We start from the raw sequence: 18,418 nt of genomic DNA, 5'->3' as shown, positions 1-18,418 counted from the left end.
CCGAAGACGATGCAACTCTCTGGGGAATACAAAAGAAGGCAGCCAAACACCAATGCTGGCCTTCATTCAAACAATCCGGAATCAACATACACCCAAGCGGCCCAGGGTACAAGCCCCCCAACAGAGTCTGGAGTTAGGTCACCTGCAGGAAAAAAAGGCTGATATGGAGGATGTAATTCTGGGGGGAAGTGGAGAAAAGTCCCCCTAAATAGCCATCCAAACCGAAATCATTGATGAAGGATAGTAATCATATATATTTGAGTAACCTATATTATCTGGTTCAGAGAAGGACATTCTGTGTTTGTGAGCATAACTTCTGTCGCTAACATGGCTTTTCAAGAGAATGAGCAATCTGCTGATAATTCCATTTTAATGCCAACTCTTGATACATGTCCCAAACAAAACCTGCCTTCGAGTCAAACTCAGTTCCCTTAACCCAGGGATTAGAAAACATTGTACCATGAAACTTTTCAAACCGTGAATCAGGCTAAAATGCTCTGGGACCCTCGTTCCAAGCCTAGAAGAATATTGGGAGGTCATCTGAATATTCGTAGCATTAAAATGGCTGCTTAGAGTGAACAGGTAGAACATTTATTGAACGACTCTAATCTAGATTTTTTTCTGTTTCTCTGAGACATGGCTGAAGAAATCTCATATTTCTGCCTTTAATGTCCCAACTGGCAGCTTCATTAAATAGAACCCGCAAAACAAGAAGGCCAGTATCCCAGAGTCGCCTCTTCACTGTTGACGTTGAGACTGGTGTTTTGCGGGAACTATTTAATGAAGCTGCCAGTTGAGGACCATTTCGGTGTCTGTTTCTCGAACTAGACACTCTAATGTACTTGTCCTCTTGCTCAGTTGTGCACCGGGGCCTCCCATTTCTCTTTCTATTCTGGTTAGAGCCTGTTTGCGCTGTTCTGTGAAGGGAGTAATACACAGCGTTGTACGAGATCTTCAGTTTCTTGGCAATTTCTCGCATGGAATAGCCATTTCTCAGAACAAGAATAGACTGACGAGTTTTTGAAGAAACTCTTTGTTTCTGTCCATTTTGAGCCTGTAATCGAACCTACAAATGCTGATGCTCCAGATACTCAACTAGTCTAAAGAAGGCCAGTTTTATTGCTTCTTTGATCAGAACAACAGTTTTCAGCTGTGCTAACATAATTGCAGAAGGGTTTTCTAATGATCAATTAGCCTTTTAAAATGATAAACTGGGATTAGCTAACACAACGTGCCATTGGAATACAGGAGGGATGATTGCTGATAATGGGCCTCTACGCCTATGTAGATATTCCAATAAAAATCAGCCTATTCCAGCTACAATAGTCATTTAGAACATTAACAATGTCTACACTGTATTTCTGATCAATTTGATGTTATTTTAATGGACCAAAAATAGCTTTTCTTTCAAAAACAAGGACATTTCTAAGTGACCCCAAAATTTTAAACGGTAGTGTAAATATCAACAAGACTGTTTGTATGTACTTCCCTAAGAAATCCATTGATTCTTCCCAACAAGCTGTTCTTGTTAATGGGGAGAATCTGAAAGTTGTGTCTAACTTCAGGTATCTTGGTTTCATTTTGGACTCCAACTCGACATGTAAGAAACATGTGAAGAAGGTGGTTAACACGGTTAAGTTTGGATTGTCCAACTTTAGGTTGATAAGACCTTTCCTTCCTCTGGAGGCCGCCAAACTATATATGCATGCTGTGATGTTCTCACATCTGAGATATTGCCTCACATGCTGGTCACAAACAGGAGCTACTATCCTGAAACCAATTGAATCACTCTACAAACAAACACGTAAGATTTGCAATGCACATGGACTTGAGAAGCTGCACTGATTATTGTGCTTTTAAATTTAAATTTGAAACATGGCTAAAATCTATCCAAACCTGTACACATGAGTTATCTGTGGTTCCTCAAGACGACAGTTGATGATCGTGTTGTTGTTAGAATGATATATTATTGGATGTAATGTATTTGTATTTTGTATTGTTTTAGTGAGTATGTGTATTGTGGCTATGTAATTGTTCTTAGCTGCTCTGGAACAACCGGTGCAAACCCCGGCACATTTACATGGATGTTGCATTATTGTAATATTGCTGTTGATTAATGTGCATTGTCCCCTATAAAAAAATACAAAATAAAATAAATAATTGACCACAAAATCAACATTTTGCATCTCAGTCTCCGGACTTTAACCCAATTAAAACATCTCTGGTTTGAATTGAAGTGGGCAGTCCATAAGCACAGACAGAAGGATTTCAATGATCTGGAAAAATTCTGTATGGAGGAATGGTCCCTCCCAATGTATTTCCAATCTCATGAACATTTTTAGGAAAAGGCTTAGTGTCGTTATCCTCACAAGGTGAGGTATTGAAACCGGGTGCAAATAATTTTGTCAGGTTAGTGTTTTTTGTCATGAATCTTATTCTGGAGAATGGTCACTAGCTGGCACAGCCACAAAGTTATAAAATCTGATTTAATCCTAACCTTAACCTCACTGCTAACCCTAATGCCTAACCCAAAAAGCATATTTTTGCTTTTATGAATTTTTACAAATTAGCCAATTTTGACTTCATAGCAAGCAGAAATCTCTCACTTCTGCCTCAAGGACAAGACTCATCCCAATAAAACCTGCATAATGTTGACCCCTATCTTTTTTAGAGAGAAATATATAAACAAAATATCTTTCTCTGAGCAATTAGTATAAAATATTAGTAAAATATTAGTATTAGTATAAAATAATATAATTTCAATTTTTTTGGGGGGGGGGCATATTTGTATTATTTATTTTATACAATATTTTTTGCTCATCTTTATCAAGGGTGCCAGTAATTTTGGACCTGACTGTATATCTGTTCTATTGATAAATGTGCAACCACTAAAGATCAAACTGGATGAGCTCCGCTCGAGACGATCCTATCAACGGGACATGAAAAACTGTAATGTGCTATGTTTCTCAGAGTCGTGAAACAACAGTAAGATGAAGGGAGGACTGGTGTGTTTCTCTATTAACAGCAGCTAGTGCACATTCTCTAATGTTAAGAAAGTCTCAGGTTCTGCTCGCCTGAATTAGAATACCTCATGATAAGCTGCAAACCATACTATTGACCAAGAGGGTTTTCATCTATATTTTTCGTAGCTACCACCACAAACCGATGCTGGCACTAAGACCACACTCAACCAGCTGTATTGGGCCATAAGCAAACAAGAAAATGCACATTCAGAGGCAACGTTTCTCTTTGCTGGTGATTTTAATGCAGGGAAACTGAAATGCGTTTTACTTCATTTTCACCATCATGCCACTTGTGCAGCTAGAGATGACAAAACTCTAGATCAACTTTCTTCCACACACAGAAAAGAATACAACACCCTCCCCTGTCTTTTGCCAATCAGACCGTAACTTCATCTTCCTGCTTACAAGCAAAATCACAAACAGGAAGTACCACTGATGCACTTAATACGGAAGTGGTCCGATGAAGCGGATGCTAAGCTAGGACTGTTTCGCTAGCACAGATTGGAATATGTTCAGGGATTCATCCGATAAAATTGAGGAGTTTATCACATCAGTCACAGGCTTCATTAATAAGTGCATCGACGACGTCCTCCCCACAGTGACCGTACGTACGTACGTACATACCCCAACCAGAAGCCATGGATTACAGGCATCATCCACACTGAGCTAAAGGCTAGAGCTTCCACTTTCAAGGAGCGGGCACTAATCCGGACGCTTATAGGATATTCTGCTACAACCCCCGGTGTGCCATCAAACAGGCAAAGCGTCAATACAGGGCTAAGATCAAATCCTACTACGCCGGATCTGATGGTCGACGGATGTGGCAGAACTTGCAACCCATCACTGATAACAAAAGGGAAGCCCAGCCGATACGTGTCTATCGACGCAAGCCTACCAGACAAGCTAAATGCCTTCTATGCTTGCTTTGAGGCAAGCAACACTGCTCTCCATAGCAGATGTTAGTAAGACCTTTAACTTCTTGAAACTCCCCATCCCGGATCCGGGATCGTGACTAAAGCCTCAGGCTCATTAGCATAACGCAACGTTAACGATTTCTGAAAATCGCAAATAAAATGAAAATAATGCGTCTGCTCTCAAGCTTAGCCTTTTCTTAACAACACTGTCATCTCAGATTTTCAAAATATGCTTTTGAACCATAGAAATTGACTAATTTGTGTAAGAGTATGCAAAGCTAGCATAGCATTTTGAGTAGCATTTAGCACGCAACATTTTCACAAAAACCAGATAACCAAATAAATAAAATCATTTACCTTTGAAGAGCTTCTGATGTTTTCAATGAGGAGACTCTCAGTTACATACCAAATGCGCAGTTTTTCCTGAAAGGACACCGGGCGGACACCTGGTAAATGTGGTCTCTTATGGTCAATCTTCCAATGATCTGCCTACAAATACGTCACAATGCTGCAGACACCTTGGGGAAACGACAGAAAGGGTTGACTCACTCCTCTCGCGTTCACAGCCATATAAGGAGACAATGGAAAACAGAGCTTCAAAAATCCTGCTCTTTTCCTGGATGCCGTCTCATCTTGGTTTTGCCTGAAGCTCACGTTCTAGGGCACGCACAGAAAATATCTTGGTAGTTCTGGACACGTCAGAGTGTTTTCTTTCGAAAGCTATCAATTATATGCATAGTCGAGCATCTTTTTGTGACAAAATATCTTGTTTAAAACGGGAACGTTTTTCATCCAAAAATGAAATAGCGCCCCCAGAGCATCAACAGGTTAAACAGGTTAACATTCGCAAGGCCGTTTATTATCTACAAAATGGGATAGGTAATTATCTCTACATCTGTGAAGTGTGTGAAGTGATACAATCTACCCCGTCTCCCGGGGCAATTGTAACAGAGCTTAGGGTGAAATGTAACAGTGCAAGAAAATGCATAAATCATGACATTTACATTTACATTTAAGTCATTTAGCAGACGCTCTTATCCAGAGCGACTTACAAATTTGACATGGAACGAAATATTGAAAGCCTTTTTTGAGAAGATGAGAACAACATTGCCATGTTTAATATTTGTATGGCTGACATAATAAAATAATGATACAAATCATAAAATGTTTATTATTTTTACACTCCATTAACTGGCCCTTCTCAACATCTGAACTAAACAACTGAATGTTTGTGGTGTGTGTGTGAGTTCGAGAGAGACAGAGCGGTGGCGTGTGCGTGTGCACCCGCGCTGTGAGAGTGAGTGCTGGACATGCTGTTGCAACTAAGTTTGACCCTTGCAGCCATTAGCTAGCTTCAATTTTGGCTACATGTTAAAACTTTAGCATTGCTAACTTACGTCAAAGATAGACACCCACTGGTTATAAAGCTGATATACAGATATACATTTGATGAATCTAACTGCAAAGCAGGTGATGCCATCACAAAAACAAATTTGATCAAATGACTTTCTTTACCTCAATCTTTATTTTTTTCTCAATAAAATCTGCAGTCTGTCACAGGGTCTTGCTTCTTCATATTAGGGTTGAGGACTAAACTGAGCAAGTGCACAGTGAGTCACATTATTCTAGCTCGTTACTGATTGTAGGTATTGAGAGTGTTACAACTATCCCGTCACAACCATCCCCGGCCTCCCTTACCATATAAAGCGTCATTGTGTTCAACATATTCATCATGTCAAAGTAACTCAACAATCCACCCACTGGGCACACCACCTCATTTCAACGTGGATAATTGGGTAATCTTTGGTTGAGATGTTGATCAATGAGATTACAACCTACATTCACCCACTCAAAAATAAGACAAAAGTTAGTATAATTTCCAATGTGTTATAACTATGATTTCAACCATCTAAAAGCACAACCAAATTCCAGTGGAAAAACAATGTCTGATTTTTGGTTTAGCCGTCACCCAAATGTCTATCACTGTGCTTTCAACCATTTAAAAAGCACACTAAAGTTGAAATACAATGTCAGAAATGTTGTTTATTTATACAATTGATTGTGTCATCACTGTGCTTCATCTAACAGTACAACCAAATGACCTGTATTGCAGTTGCGATTACATTAAAAGTACACAGTGCAAGTAATCAATGCTGTTAGAGATTCTGCGTAGATTACTACAGCAATTGTCAAGATCTCCACGGACCTGCGACCTTTGCATGCAATCTTGAACTTGCACGCTTTATATGATTACATCTATAGTTAAGTAACCTCAATGTGGCCATGGATGTTGTTTCTCATTTTAAGGTTGAATGTGTTTGTAATGTTGAATTGTCAATGCAACCAAATATCAACATTTAAAGGAGATGCATCTAGTGCTTGGATAGTTTTTTTTATTTTACCTTTATTTAACCAGGCAAGTCAGTTAAGAACACATTCTTATTTTCAATGACGGCCTGGGAACAGTGGGTTAACTGCCTGTTCAGGGGCAGAACGACAGATTTGTACCTTGTCAGCTCGGGGTTTGAACTCACAACCTTCCGGTTACTAGTCCAACGCTCTAACCACTAGGCTACCCTGCCGCCCCTGGATAGCCACTGGCTTCATTCCATTCTTTGACTTGGATTTTTGGTTGCGATGGAGATTTGAATCCAACATATTGTTTATTAATTTGTAGACAAACTGGAATTGAAGCCAGACTAAGTCAATGGCACAGATGGAACTATCCAAGCCCTAGATACATCTCCTTCAAATGTTGATATTTGTTTGTGTTGACAACCAATCACAATTCAATATCATTAGAGGATCTAAGTCGCCAGAAGTATTTTTTTGGTGTGATAGGTGAAAGTTGGCACACTGTCATCAGGACATTGTTATTGTCATTTAAGTCATTCAAGGGAGAAGTTGGTTACCTGTTGCCAGAGGTGCTTCCGGAAATGAAAACCCTGGGGTAATCGGGTTCTGGGAAAAAATCATTCTGACAAAATGTGAATTTTTACTGTACATATACACATAAACATCCACCTGCCCCGAATGACTGGTTGCCACTGCTCCTTTTTAATCACATTGTTTTCCCACTCCGACGTCCGTCTCAAATACTTTTAAGCGGTCCATGACGATGCTAACTCTCTCTCTCTTAGCTAGCTCGACTATGCACTTGCCTCTGCTAGCAAAACACTTGTGCTAACATTATCGAGACTGTACCACTGAAAGTAACAGTTTTCAATTTGTAAAACCCAATTTCTTCTGGACAGAATAGTTCCTGTAGGTTCTGACTTACTCGTCTGAACCTACAGGAATATTTTGTTATGTCTCGTGGGTTTCATAACCACATCTTCATAACAGTTCAACAAGGACGAGATGGAAGACAGGAGTTTGGTTCAACCATTTATCTAGAACGTGATCAGTCAACACATGCAAACCCCCGTGATGCTCTGCGAAAAACGCCTATGGCAATACATAACAGTTACATTGATTGAGCTGTTCATGTGATAAAACTTATTTACCTGCCCTGCCAATCTGCCGCCCTTGCTAGCGCAGCTGCCGAACAGGTAATACAGGTGAGACTATGCTGCACAGATTTGTTGCGCGTAGCCCTCACACCGTCACTGTTGTCAGAAAGCAGAACAACCGAAAACCCCTTCAGTGTTAGGAGGGTAAGGAGTCTACAAGTTCCCTGACCTGTTATCACGCTTGTTTGAACATCGCAATTGAGCAGAACAGGAGAGCAGCGACAAGGTAAAATTTGAATAATATTATAATATTTAATTTAGGATTTCAGTATGTTTTTTTTTCTCTTTTTCTTAACACTTTGTTACGCAGAAAGCTAGCCATAATGTTCATTCGTAGTTATTTCACATGCTCGGAACAGGGGCAGGTGTTTGTTACCGTTGAACACAGGACAGCATGAACTCAGTTGTTATTCGGGGCTTATAATGGGGGATAAGCCGACGACTGTAGCTGAGAGCAACATTTCCAACATATACTATTAAAGATGCATTCCAACAACATATTCGAAATATATTGTTTGAATTGGATTCATACAAATAAAATAAAAACATATTTGAAATGGATGACGCAGTACACAACAAATGGGGAACCGTTTTGATTCGTGAGCACCACTCTCAAAACGAATGGCTGAAATCATTTAAAAAAAGTTCTGGCCCATCACTTTAAAAATGTTTGGTTTTTCCCCCCATTAAATAACCATGACAATATTTTCATGTATTTTCATACGGAAACGCTAACGTTTTGGAGGCCTTCAGACATTTTGAAAAGAAAGCGCAACAATAGTAGCCTACATATAAACTGAGGAGAAAAAAGACAATGAGATTATCTCCAGAATGTGTCTCAGCCTAAGTGTCAAAGAATGTGTCTCAGCCTAAGTGTCAAATAAAATGATAGTAGTTGCTATAACATTTAAGACATAAGCCTATCGTCATAGTGCATTTGAATTATTATGTTAGAATGTGTTTGGTCTTTTGTTAGTTCAATTAACAATATTTCATATTAAAAGGCCTTATTAAGATGAAATGTGTAATTTCAGACGTGTTTGTGCCCTACGTGTCTCCTACTGTGAATTCGATGTCTGTCCCCTTCGGTCCAGACATGCCTGTGCCAGTACCTAAACCACGGGCACGGTACAAGCGGGCTGGCGGGAGCTTACAGAGCCAGCTCTCTTCTGAGAGGTAACTTATCCTCATGATGTTTACTTGTTTTACCAAACACCTGATATGTTCTTGGTGATTATTTTCGAATTATATGTTTTTACATTTGTTTTCAAGGGATTTTCTATGTGATACACCTGATCCAGCGGCAAGTACAGGAAATCCTAGCAAAGGTAGACCCTGGTGCTTATCATGATGACAATGACATTGTTTGATCAATGATAAAGGTTTGGACAACATGTACATTTCCTTTGAAACAAGATGAGTTTCGTTAGAACTATCCTGTAATAACAGGTCACGTTCAATTGACTCGGCCACAGTGCGTCAGCTTAACAGCTCACCTTTCAACAACTCACCAGTGAGCGATCTGCTATTGTGCTAAACAAGATTTGTTCCGTGCAAGTCATAAAAGAGACTCCTCCCCCACTTGTCAATCAATAACGTCTGCATCCTTTTAAATGTGATGCTGAGTTTAATACGCAATCTCCAGTAAAACATTCCTGAAGCCAAAGATAGCTCCAGTGCACTGTCATAATAGCAACACAAGAAAAACTGGTTTTGTTCTAGTCACAAATACTTGTGAATCGGTGACAGACTTCTGTATGATTCACTGCTTTAATTTCTCACCAGACAATGCATCATATTTTACTGTATGCCATTTTATCTTGGGTTCACAGGTGTTCCACCCACAAATGATTTGCTGGTAGAAAGTGAAGACAATCATGCCATTATCCTAAATAAACCTCCGTTCAGCACTGCCTTCCCCAGCCCGGCTAATGACAATCAAAGCCAGCATAACTTCCCTCTCTCCAGATCTGATTCTGGAGTGACTCTGTCTTGCCCATTACTGGGCAGTAATGATCCAGATGGACTCCACGACAGATCTGCCTGGTCATCCACCCCTCCATACAGTTCTTCTGCAGATTATGACCCCGATATCACTGTGGTAGCTGACTGGGCAAAAGACCTTGGATCGGAATCTTCCAATGATGATGATGCCGTTACTGGAGAAATAAAGAACCCATCTCAGATGATCAAGTGAGTTTTAGCTATCAGGTGAGTGAAGTGAGTTTTAGCAAGCAGGTTTAAAGGCATATGTAACAAAACAGTACAGGCCATGTCCAAAGACAGCGTAGAATATGTATATCGATTTATGTAACAAGCAAAAGGTCACAGAAAACATGAAACGGTGGTAGAAACATTGAAATGGCTTTGTCTCATTCTTCTATGCCTCGGGTTCCAGTGTGGTGTCAAGGCAGGTTGGTGTTGTCCCCAATGGAGAAACCCCTCAGCCTCCTGTGGAACAGGCGTCTATGCAGACCAGACCAATCAAACAAAAGACCCCACGGTACGTCACAGCACCCCCATCACAGCAGACAGACAGTTAACAGACAGCTTTCACAGGGAGCTCAATAGAATAAAAATGATCACCTAATCAACAGAAATGTTAAGATAGTACCTGACCAATATTGTATTTCATGGTTGTAATGGTATGATATAATTGAAAACACATTGAAATTATCATTGGGGTGTAGCCAGATCAGACATGGAACAGCAGCTATTTGACGTTGAGCGTGACATCCTTGTTTACCTAACTCATCTCTGAACTCCACAAGCACCTTTGTTGATGTATTCAGATCACTGTATTCCGCATACCTATACCTAAATGTGTAGCGTATTTGTTCAAGATAGCTGACAGCTAATGAAACAGTTGTCCACGTGTATGTTTCTGTTAGATAACTCCTCTATTTGTTCACAGTGCTGCCACCATCCGCGTCAGCAGGAGAAAGCAGGCAGCAGCGAGCGGTGGTGGTGCCCAGATAGCAGAGTCCTCTCGTAGGGAGAGTGTTGTGTCCAGATCCAGCTGGCTGGATGTATGGAAGGGACGCAGGTAATGTGGAACACTGTGGGACGGGAGATATGCACTGTTAACATTTCAGCAACACCTTGCCGAAGTCACACTCTTTGATATGACGTTTCAGTTTCTATGTTTTTGGAAATGTTGAGATACTTTGTGTCCCTGAAGGCACAATGTTCTGTGGGCCACCCTGGATGGACAGTTGGTATCACTATGGAAGAAACGCACAGTGAGTGAACCACCACCACCACACCATGGTTCAATGGACCCTTCCTTTGAGTTTTGGCATAACGTTTGTTATGACATTATTGTATCGCCTGGGCTATGCCTCGCACTATTCCCCCATCTTCTGTGCTGCAGGACAAGTTCACAGACATAGTGTTCCACGTGTCAAGCATCACCGACGTCCGTAAGCAGGAGAAAGGACGCTTCTCTGTTTACTTCAGCAAGAAACACTTTGAGTTCATGGCACACAACAAAGGTGAGCCGCTGATGGATGTAGACTCTCCCTTTGGTTCCAAGTGGGTTTTGTGCTGTGCCCTGACTCTCCCCACCTCTCTCCCTGGTCCCAGAGGTGCAGGAGGGCTGGGTGACTTCCCTTCTGGCTTCTCGTGGGCGGGAACCCCCAGTCCCTCCGGAGCAGCATGGAGCCCTGACCATGAAGGGCCCTCGCAACAACAGAGTGTACGCTGCCATCTGTGGACACAACCTATGGATCTACAACAATAAAGAGGTGGGGATAGGGAACAGGGCTCAGCTATGCTCCATCAGTATATGATTGTTTGATGATTCCAGAAGACATCTTCAGTGTGTTTTGTGTCACTTAGTTACTGTCATTGTGCCGTGCAGGACTTCCAGTTGGGGGTTGGGATGACCTTTGTGTACATGAACGTGGCGTCAGTGAAGCAGACTGGCCGTCATAGCTTCAGCCTCATCACACCGTACAAAACCTTCAAGTGAGTGTCCAGCTCCTTCTCTCTCTCTCACTGTCTCTGTCTGAGCTGACTCAAGACAATTGCTCTTCTCGCAGATTATCCCATTATCTGGTCAGGTGCATTTGAGCACCTTGCTTTACTGGCTACTGAAACGCACAGTCTTTGTGTACTCTAGTTTCTCCACAGACTCGTTGAGGGAGCTGGGCGTGTGGCTGGAGAGCCTGACCCAGGTGATCCGCAGTGCCCTGTCATGCAGCGAGGTGGCCGAGAGACTCTGGGCCAGCCCATGGAACAAAGTGTGTGCCGACTGTGGCTGTGCCAACCCTGAGTGGGCCTCAGTCAACCTGTTGGTGGTCATCTGTGAGGCTTGTGCAGGTGAGCCGGTACTGCGGTGAGCCTAAATAAGTAGGCACAGAATGTGTATGGATTGCGAAATTTGCTCGACATGACCTTTGATAATAGTTTCCTTATTGTTTCTCTAAGGCCAGCATCGGTCTTTGGGCATGCATGTGTCCAAAGTGAGAAGCCTGAAGTTGGACATTAAAGTGTGGACCGAACCTCTGATTCTGGTGAGATTACTTTTCCTGTAATAGTGCTACAGTGTATGTCTTGCCAAAAACTCAGTCTAAAATAACAATGTGAAAATAGGCACTACTATATAAACTCAGCAAAAAAAGAAACGTCCTCTTACAGTCAACTGTGCTTATTTTCAGTGAACTTAACATGTGTAAATATTTGTATGGACATAACAAGATTCAACAACTGAGACATAAACTGAACAAGTTCCACAGACATGTGACTAACAGAAATGGAATAATGTGTCCCTGAACAAAGGGGGGTTCAAAATCAAAAGTAACAGTCTATCTGGTGTGGCCACCAGCTGCATTAAGTACTGCAGTACATCTCCTCCTCATGGACTGCACCAGATTTGCCAGTTCTTGCTGTGAGATGTTACCCCACTCTTCCACAAAGGCAAGCTGCAAGTTCCCGGACATTTCTGGAGGTAATGGCTCTAGCCCTCACCCTCTGATCCAACAGGTCCCAAACATGCTCAATAGGATTGAGATCCGGGCTCTTCGCTGGCCATGGCAGAACACTGACATTCCTGTCTTGCAGGAAATCACGCACAGAACAAGCAGTATGGCTGGTGGCATTGTCATGCTGGAGGATGAGCCTGCAGGAAGGGTACCACATGAGGGAGGAGAATGTCTTTCCTGTAACTCACAGACTTGAGATTGCCTGCAACGACAACAAGCTCAGTCCGATAATGCTGTGACACACTGCCCCAGACCACGACGGACCCTCCACCTCCAAATCGATGCTGCTCCAGAGTACAGGCCTCAGTGTAACGCTCATTCCTTCGACTATAAACGCGAATCCGACCATCACCCCTGACAACTGCGACTCGTTAGTGAAGAGCACTTTTTGCCAGTCCTGTCTGGTCCAGCAACGTTGGGTTTGTGCCTATAGGTGACGTTGTTGCCTGTGATGTCTAGTGAGGACCTGCCTTGCAACAGGCCTACAAGCCCTCAGTCCAGCCTCTCTCAGCCTAATACGGACAGTCTGAGCACTGATGGAGGGATTGTGCTTTCCTGGTGTAACTCGGGCAGTTGTTGTTGCCATCCTGTACCTGTCCCGCAGGTGTGATGTTCGGATGTACCGATCCTGTGCAGGTGTTGTTACACGTGGTCTGCCACTGCGAGGACGATCAGCTGTCCGTCCTGTCTCCCTGTAGTGCTGTCTTAGGCGTCTCACAGTACGGACATTGCAATTTATTGCCCTGGCCACATCTGCAGTCCTCATGCCTCCTTGCAGCATGCCTAAGGCACATTCACACAGATGAGCTGGGACCCTGGGCATCTTTCTTTTGGTGTTTTCAGTCAGTAGAAATGCCTATTTAGTGTCCTAAGTTTTCATAACTGTGATCTTAATTGCCTACCTAAGCTGTTAGTGTCTTAACGACCGTTCCACACGTGCTTATTCATTAATTGTTTATGGTTCACTGAAAAAGCATGGGAAACATTAATTTACAATGAAGATCTGTTATTTGGATTTTTACGAATTTTCTTTGAAAGACAGGGTCCTGAAAAAGGGACATTTCTTTTTTTGCTGAGTTTACATATACAAATGATGTTCTCTCTTTCTTCCATAGCTCTTTGTCCATTATGGGAACAAAGCAGCCAATGATGTGTGGGCTCACAATGTGCCGGGTGCAGAGCAGATCCTGCCGGACTCCTCTGTGGATCAGAGGGGGGAGTTCATTAGGGCCAAGTACACCAAAGGTCGATACAGACGGACCCATCCGTTAGCCTCCAGCCAGAACCTGCTCAACAAGGTCAGCCAGCCTCAGCCTACACTGCTGCTATCAACCAGTAGAGGACAGTGTACTTATTCAGGTTTTTGTTTAGATCGCTTCCAAACTTGTGTTATTACACATTTGTAAGCGTCCGTTTCGGGTTCCTTTCAATCTTAAAAGATAGCAACATACACCTAAACCTCCCAGTGTCTGTACAGGAAAAACTGTGCTAAATGAGAAGTGTTATTGGTTGTTATGGCAACATCATCCCCTCATCCTATATCCTCCAGAGGCTGTGTGAGATAGTGTGTGGCCCTAACGTCCCAGAGACCATGTCCCTGCTGTGCTCGGGGGCGCGGGTCCTGTGCCACTCAGGGGACCCTCATTGCTCCTCACCCATCTCACTGGCAGAGCGGGCTGGACAGGCCATGCAGACTGAGCTCCTCAGACACAACGAGTACACAGGTATCGACATCAGGGGTCCAGGCTCTAAGATCCACAGTACTGCTGTTGTTTTGTGTTTTTGCGTAGTCTCAACTTGTCACTTTCATGAAGTCAGTACATCAAATGTCGATCTTGTTCATCATGGTTTCTCCTATCTGTTTGTTATTCTCCTGTACAGAGCCCCCTGCCTATGTTCATCAGAAGCCCAGCAGAGACCCTGCTACCTCTGTCCCCTTGTCTGCTGCAGGTACACGTATACTATGAGTGCATCACAATTGCCTAAAAGGGGACTTCGTAGTGGGTGTGAAATTGTAAATGTGTGTGCGACAGGAGAGGAGCTCCATGGGAAGTTGGAGGAGGACCGCTTCCTGTTCTCCCAGGAGAACGACTCTGCTGCCTGTGATGTTCTGGACCTGAGGGAGGTCATCTCCATCTTCGACTGCTCCAACGGGTACTGCAACCTCGTGAGAAAGCACGCATTTTTATGATTTGATATGTGTTGATAAGACATAAGGGTGACTGTTGATTTTCGTCTCCCCCCCACAGACCAACTCATGCATTTGAGATGGTGACTCTGACGGACCAGTTGCTGTGCAGTTCTGATACAGAAGATGGTTTACTCATACACCTTCTCCATATTCTCAAGGTAGCACCAATAAACAGCTGTGAGGATAGCAACCGTTGTGCCAACTGTACTCTATCCTGTAAAGGGTACAGATAAACAGACGGAACCAATAAAGTCATGTGGTTAAAACTCATATGTTCCCCCCCCCCCTGACAGGTGGTCTTGCCCGGGCCCATAGAGGAGGAGCTGGGCAGGGGGTTTGCTATGTCCCGGGTGTCTCTGAGGGAGGGAGGAGGCCTGCAGCACAACGAGGTCTGGGCAGTGCTCCGTGGAGGTCAGGTCCTCATCTATCCTACTGACCAGCAGCGCCACAGAGAAAGGCTAACACTCAACCTCGAGACGCAATACAGTAAGTCCCATCTCGCCTCATTGTTCGGACTGCATGTTTACACAGTGTGATGTACATGCCTTGTGCAGATGAGCAGAAGTTTCATGATGAGGTAATATGACTGTGTATCTCACCCAACACTGACAGTTTTTGTTTTCTGCCCACAGAGATAGATTCCTCTGAGAACACCATAGAGCTGGTCACTGGAGAGAGGTCAGCACTACAGGAGCACTTTGTAATAACAAGTCACATTCGCATTTACTTATATCATAGCAGCAGTTTTCAGCATCATTCAAAGGAAGGAATGTATCCAATGTATCTATTGCTTGCTCTCTTCTTCCTGCTAGAACCATGTCCATGCAGTTTGAACGAGACCACAGCTGTCAGTCCTGGCACAGCCTACTGAAACGGGCAGTGTCCACAGAGAGGAAGCTGTACCAGCTGCCCCCCAACGCCATTGGCAATGTGCCCCCTGCCATCGAGAGGTGTATCTCACACATCACACAATATGGTGTGTTCCATTTGATACTGGAACAAGTATTGTAGTGATCTGGATAACAAGGAAAAATTATTCTCACGATTCTACATCAGCTCCACTCCTCTCTCTCTCTCTCTCCCAGGTTTAAAGGTGAATGGGCTGTACCGGCGCTGTGGCTTGGCCACAAAGATCAGTTGTCTGGTGGAGGCCCTCAGCAGTTCACCTACAACTACACCTCTGGAGACAGACGAAGAGGGTCTCCTGGACACTGCGGGGGCCCTGAAGCAGTATGTCCGCCAGCAGGTGGTGCTCATCCCAGAAACACACAGGAAACTGTGGGTGGAGGCCGCAGGTACACTTCATCTCTCGTGGACAGACTATGTAAACATAAATAGTACTGTAGATCTGTCCTGATACAATGAGACGGGGTAGATAACGAGCAGCATTAGTTCCGGTGCTTTTGGACAAATCACAATTCCGCAGTTGTTAGCATCTTTCGAATATTGGAAGGGGAGGGGATATTTGGACGATAGACTTCCCTGTAACTTGCAAAGAGAGAGGTTGGAGCTCTGTATTCCAGGTTCTGATCATTGTTCTATCACTTCTCTTAACACGTATGGACCCAGAACTTAATCGAGCATCTGACCAATTACTCAAGATCCTCTCCCCACAGTTTAGAGTCACCATGGACATATTTTACCAGTATCTAGAATAACAAACAAACCCCAATGCAGATGGACATTGTTTAATACAAGCTGTGATTTTAAATAATGGGGTTCTCATACATCGCCTTTGTCACCATAGCTCACACAGAAGAGACCTTTAGACTGACTACATACCGCGGACTACTGAAGAAGCTGCCCCCTGACAACAGAATCACACTCAACGCCCTCTGCGGACACTTCTACATGTAAGAACCACACACGTCCAACGATTGTCAAATTTAAAAGGGCAACGAAATTAACCTGCATGACTAATGGTTCACCATTGTCAACCCCTCCTTCTAGAGTTCAGCAGTATAGTGCAGAGAACCGTATGACAGCTCAGAACCTGGCGCTGGTGTTTGTCCCCACACTATTCCAGGAGCTGGCCATGAACACTGACATGGTGCAGCTCACCAGAGAGCTCATTATCCACTACACACTCCTCTTCCTGGTAAGACACTTTGAACTCCACCTCTTCTATTGGGTCATGGAACATATCGCAGCATAAAGCAGTAAAAGACTGACAGTGAACTAGACTAGACATTTATACCTACCATGTCTTGCAATCTACAGGGTAAAGAAGAGGAGTCTGACATGGAGAGTGAAGAACTAATAACTAAGTTATAGAAAAAATATACAGTACCAGTCAAATGTTTGGACACACCTACTCATTCCAGGGTTTTTCTTTTTTTTGGTACTATATATGGAATCATGTGGTAACCAAAAAAGTATTAAACATATCAAAATATTTTATATTTGAGATTCTTCAAAGTAGCCACTCTCTGCCTTGACGACAGCTTTGCACACTCTTGGCATTCTCTCAAACAGCTTCATGAGTGAGTCACCTGGAAAGATTTTCAATTAACAGGTGTGCCTTGTTAAAAATGCATTTGTGGAATTTCTTTCCTTAATGCGTTTGAGCCAAATCAGTTGTGTTGTGACAAGGTAGGGGTGGTATACAGAAGATGGCCTAATTCGGCTAAAGACTAAGTCCATATTATGCAAAGAACAGCTCAAATAAGCGAAGAGAAGCGACAGTCCATCATTACTTTAAGACATGGTCAGTCAATTAACTTTTAAAGTTTCTTCAAGTGCCGTTGCAAAAATACATCAAGCGCTATGATGAAACTGGCTCTCATGAGGACCCAGAGGAAGACCCAGAGTTACCTCTGCTGCAGAGGATAAGTTCATTAAGAGTTAACTGCACCTCAGATTGCAGCCCAGATAAATGCTTCACAGAGTTCAAGTAGCAGACACATTTCATATCAACTGTTCAGAGGAGACTGCGTGAATCAGGCCTTCATGGTCAAATTGCTGCAAAGAAACCACTACTAAAGGTCACCAATAATAAGAAGAGACTTGCTTGGGCCAAGAAACACAAGCATTAGATTGGACATTAGACTGGTGGATATCTGTCCAAATTTGAGAATTTTGGTTCCAACCGCAGAGTAGCTGAACTGATGATCTCCGCATGTGTGGTTCCCACCTTGAAGCATGGTGAGATGGTGTGGGGTGTAGGTGTGATGGTGTGGGGGTACTTTGCTGGTGACACTGTCAGGGATTTATTTAGAATTCAAGGCACACTTAACCAGCATGGCTACCACAGCATTCTGCAGTGATACGCCATCCCGTCTGGTTTGCTCTTTGTGGGACTATCATTTATTTTTATATATATTTGATTACAGGGTGCCCTTTCAACTTCTGCTAATTGTGGGGTTAACAAGAACATTTTATCAATAGTCATTTTCAAAACTTCTTTGAACTGTACATTGAGGTCATGGACAGGTTCAAACATATTTATTCAACATGGGGGTTTATTGTCATTTAGGTGACTGTAAAATAATAACAAAATTGTATGTTATCAAACTGTTCGAAACAGTATTATGACAAATCTCTTAGAAATAAAATGTATGACATAAACCAAGAAACATGTTTTTTTCCTTCTAATTTATTGGATGTTACCTTTTTTATTATTATATTTTTTTACCCTTATTTTACCAATAAGTTGACTTGAGAGCATATTCTCATTTACAGCAACGACCTACAGGGAAAAGGAGGGGGGATGAATGAGCCAATTGGAAACTGGGAATGGTTAGGTGGCCATGACTGTATGAGGGCCAGATTGGGAAGTTAGCCAGGACCCTGG

At 42.9% G+C, this 18,418-nt stretch overlaps 1 protein-coding gene across 3 annotated transcripts; it reads left to right on the top strand.

The window, feature by feature from the left end:
* The first annotated feature begins 7,474 nt into the window (after positions 1-7,474).
* Positions 7,475-18,200, top strand: LOC135550252 (arf-GAP with Rho-GAP domain, ANK repeat and PH domain-containing protein 1-like). Of its 3 annotated transcripts, none has more exons than XM_064980876.1 (24): positions 7,475-7,675; positions 8,544-8,625; positions 8,722-8,777; positions 9,282-9,642; positions 9,848-9,952; positions 10,364-10,495; positions 10,631-10,691; positions 10,823-10,943; positions 11,035-11,195; positions 11,312-11,418; positions 11,573-11,772; positions 11,881-11,966; positions 13,550-13,732; positions 13,984-14,158; positions 14,316-14,384; positions 14,468-14,588; positions 14,684-14,783; positions 14,919-15,111; positions 15,258-15,303; positions 15,438-15,601; positions 15,711-15,920; positions 16,373-16,478; positions 16,576-16,723; positions 16,846-18,200. In XM_064980876.1, the coding sequence occupies exons 2-24, from the start codon at positions 8,546-8,548 to the stop codon at positions 16,897-16,899; spliced, it is 3,039 nt and encodes a 1,012-aa protein (XP_064836948.1). In that variant the 5' UTR covers positions 7,475-7,675; positions 8,544-8,545; the 3' UTR covers positions 16,900-18,200. The 3 variants fall into 3 exon arrangements, with proteins under 3 accessions (XP_064836948.1, XP_064836947.1, XP_064836949.1); XM_064980875.1 differs by having other exon boundaries at positions 8,484-8,625; XM_064980877.1 differs by lacking the exons at positions 7,475-7,675; positions 8,544-8,625; positions 8,722-8,777 and having other exon boundaries at positions 9,593-9,660.
* The last annotated feature ends 218 nt before the right edge of the window (positions 18,201-18,418 follow it).

The sequence above is a fragment of the Oncorhynchus masou genome, chromosome 12 (assembly GCF_036934945.1).
Source record: "Oncorhynchus masou masou isolate Uvic2021 chromosome 12, UVic_Omas_1.1, whole genome shotgun sequence".
In the NCBI taxonomy this organism is placed as follows: domain Eukaryota; kingdom Metazoa; phylum Chordata; class Actinopteri; order Salmoniformes; family Salmonidae; genus Oncorhynchus; species Oncorhynchus masou.
The sequence above is the reverse complement of the archived record's forward strand: the minus strand, read 5'-3'. Positions and strand labels throughout refer to the sequence as shown.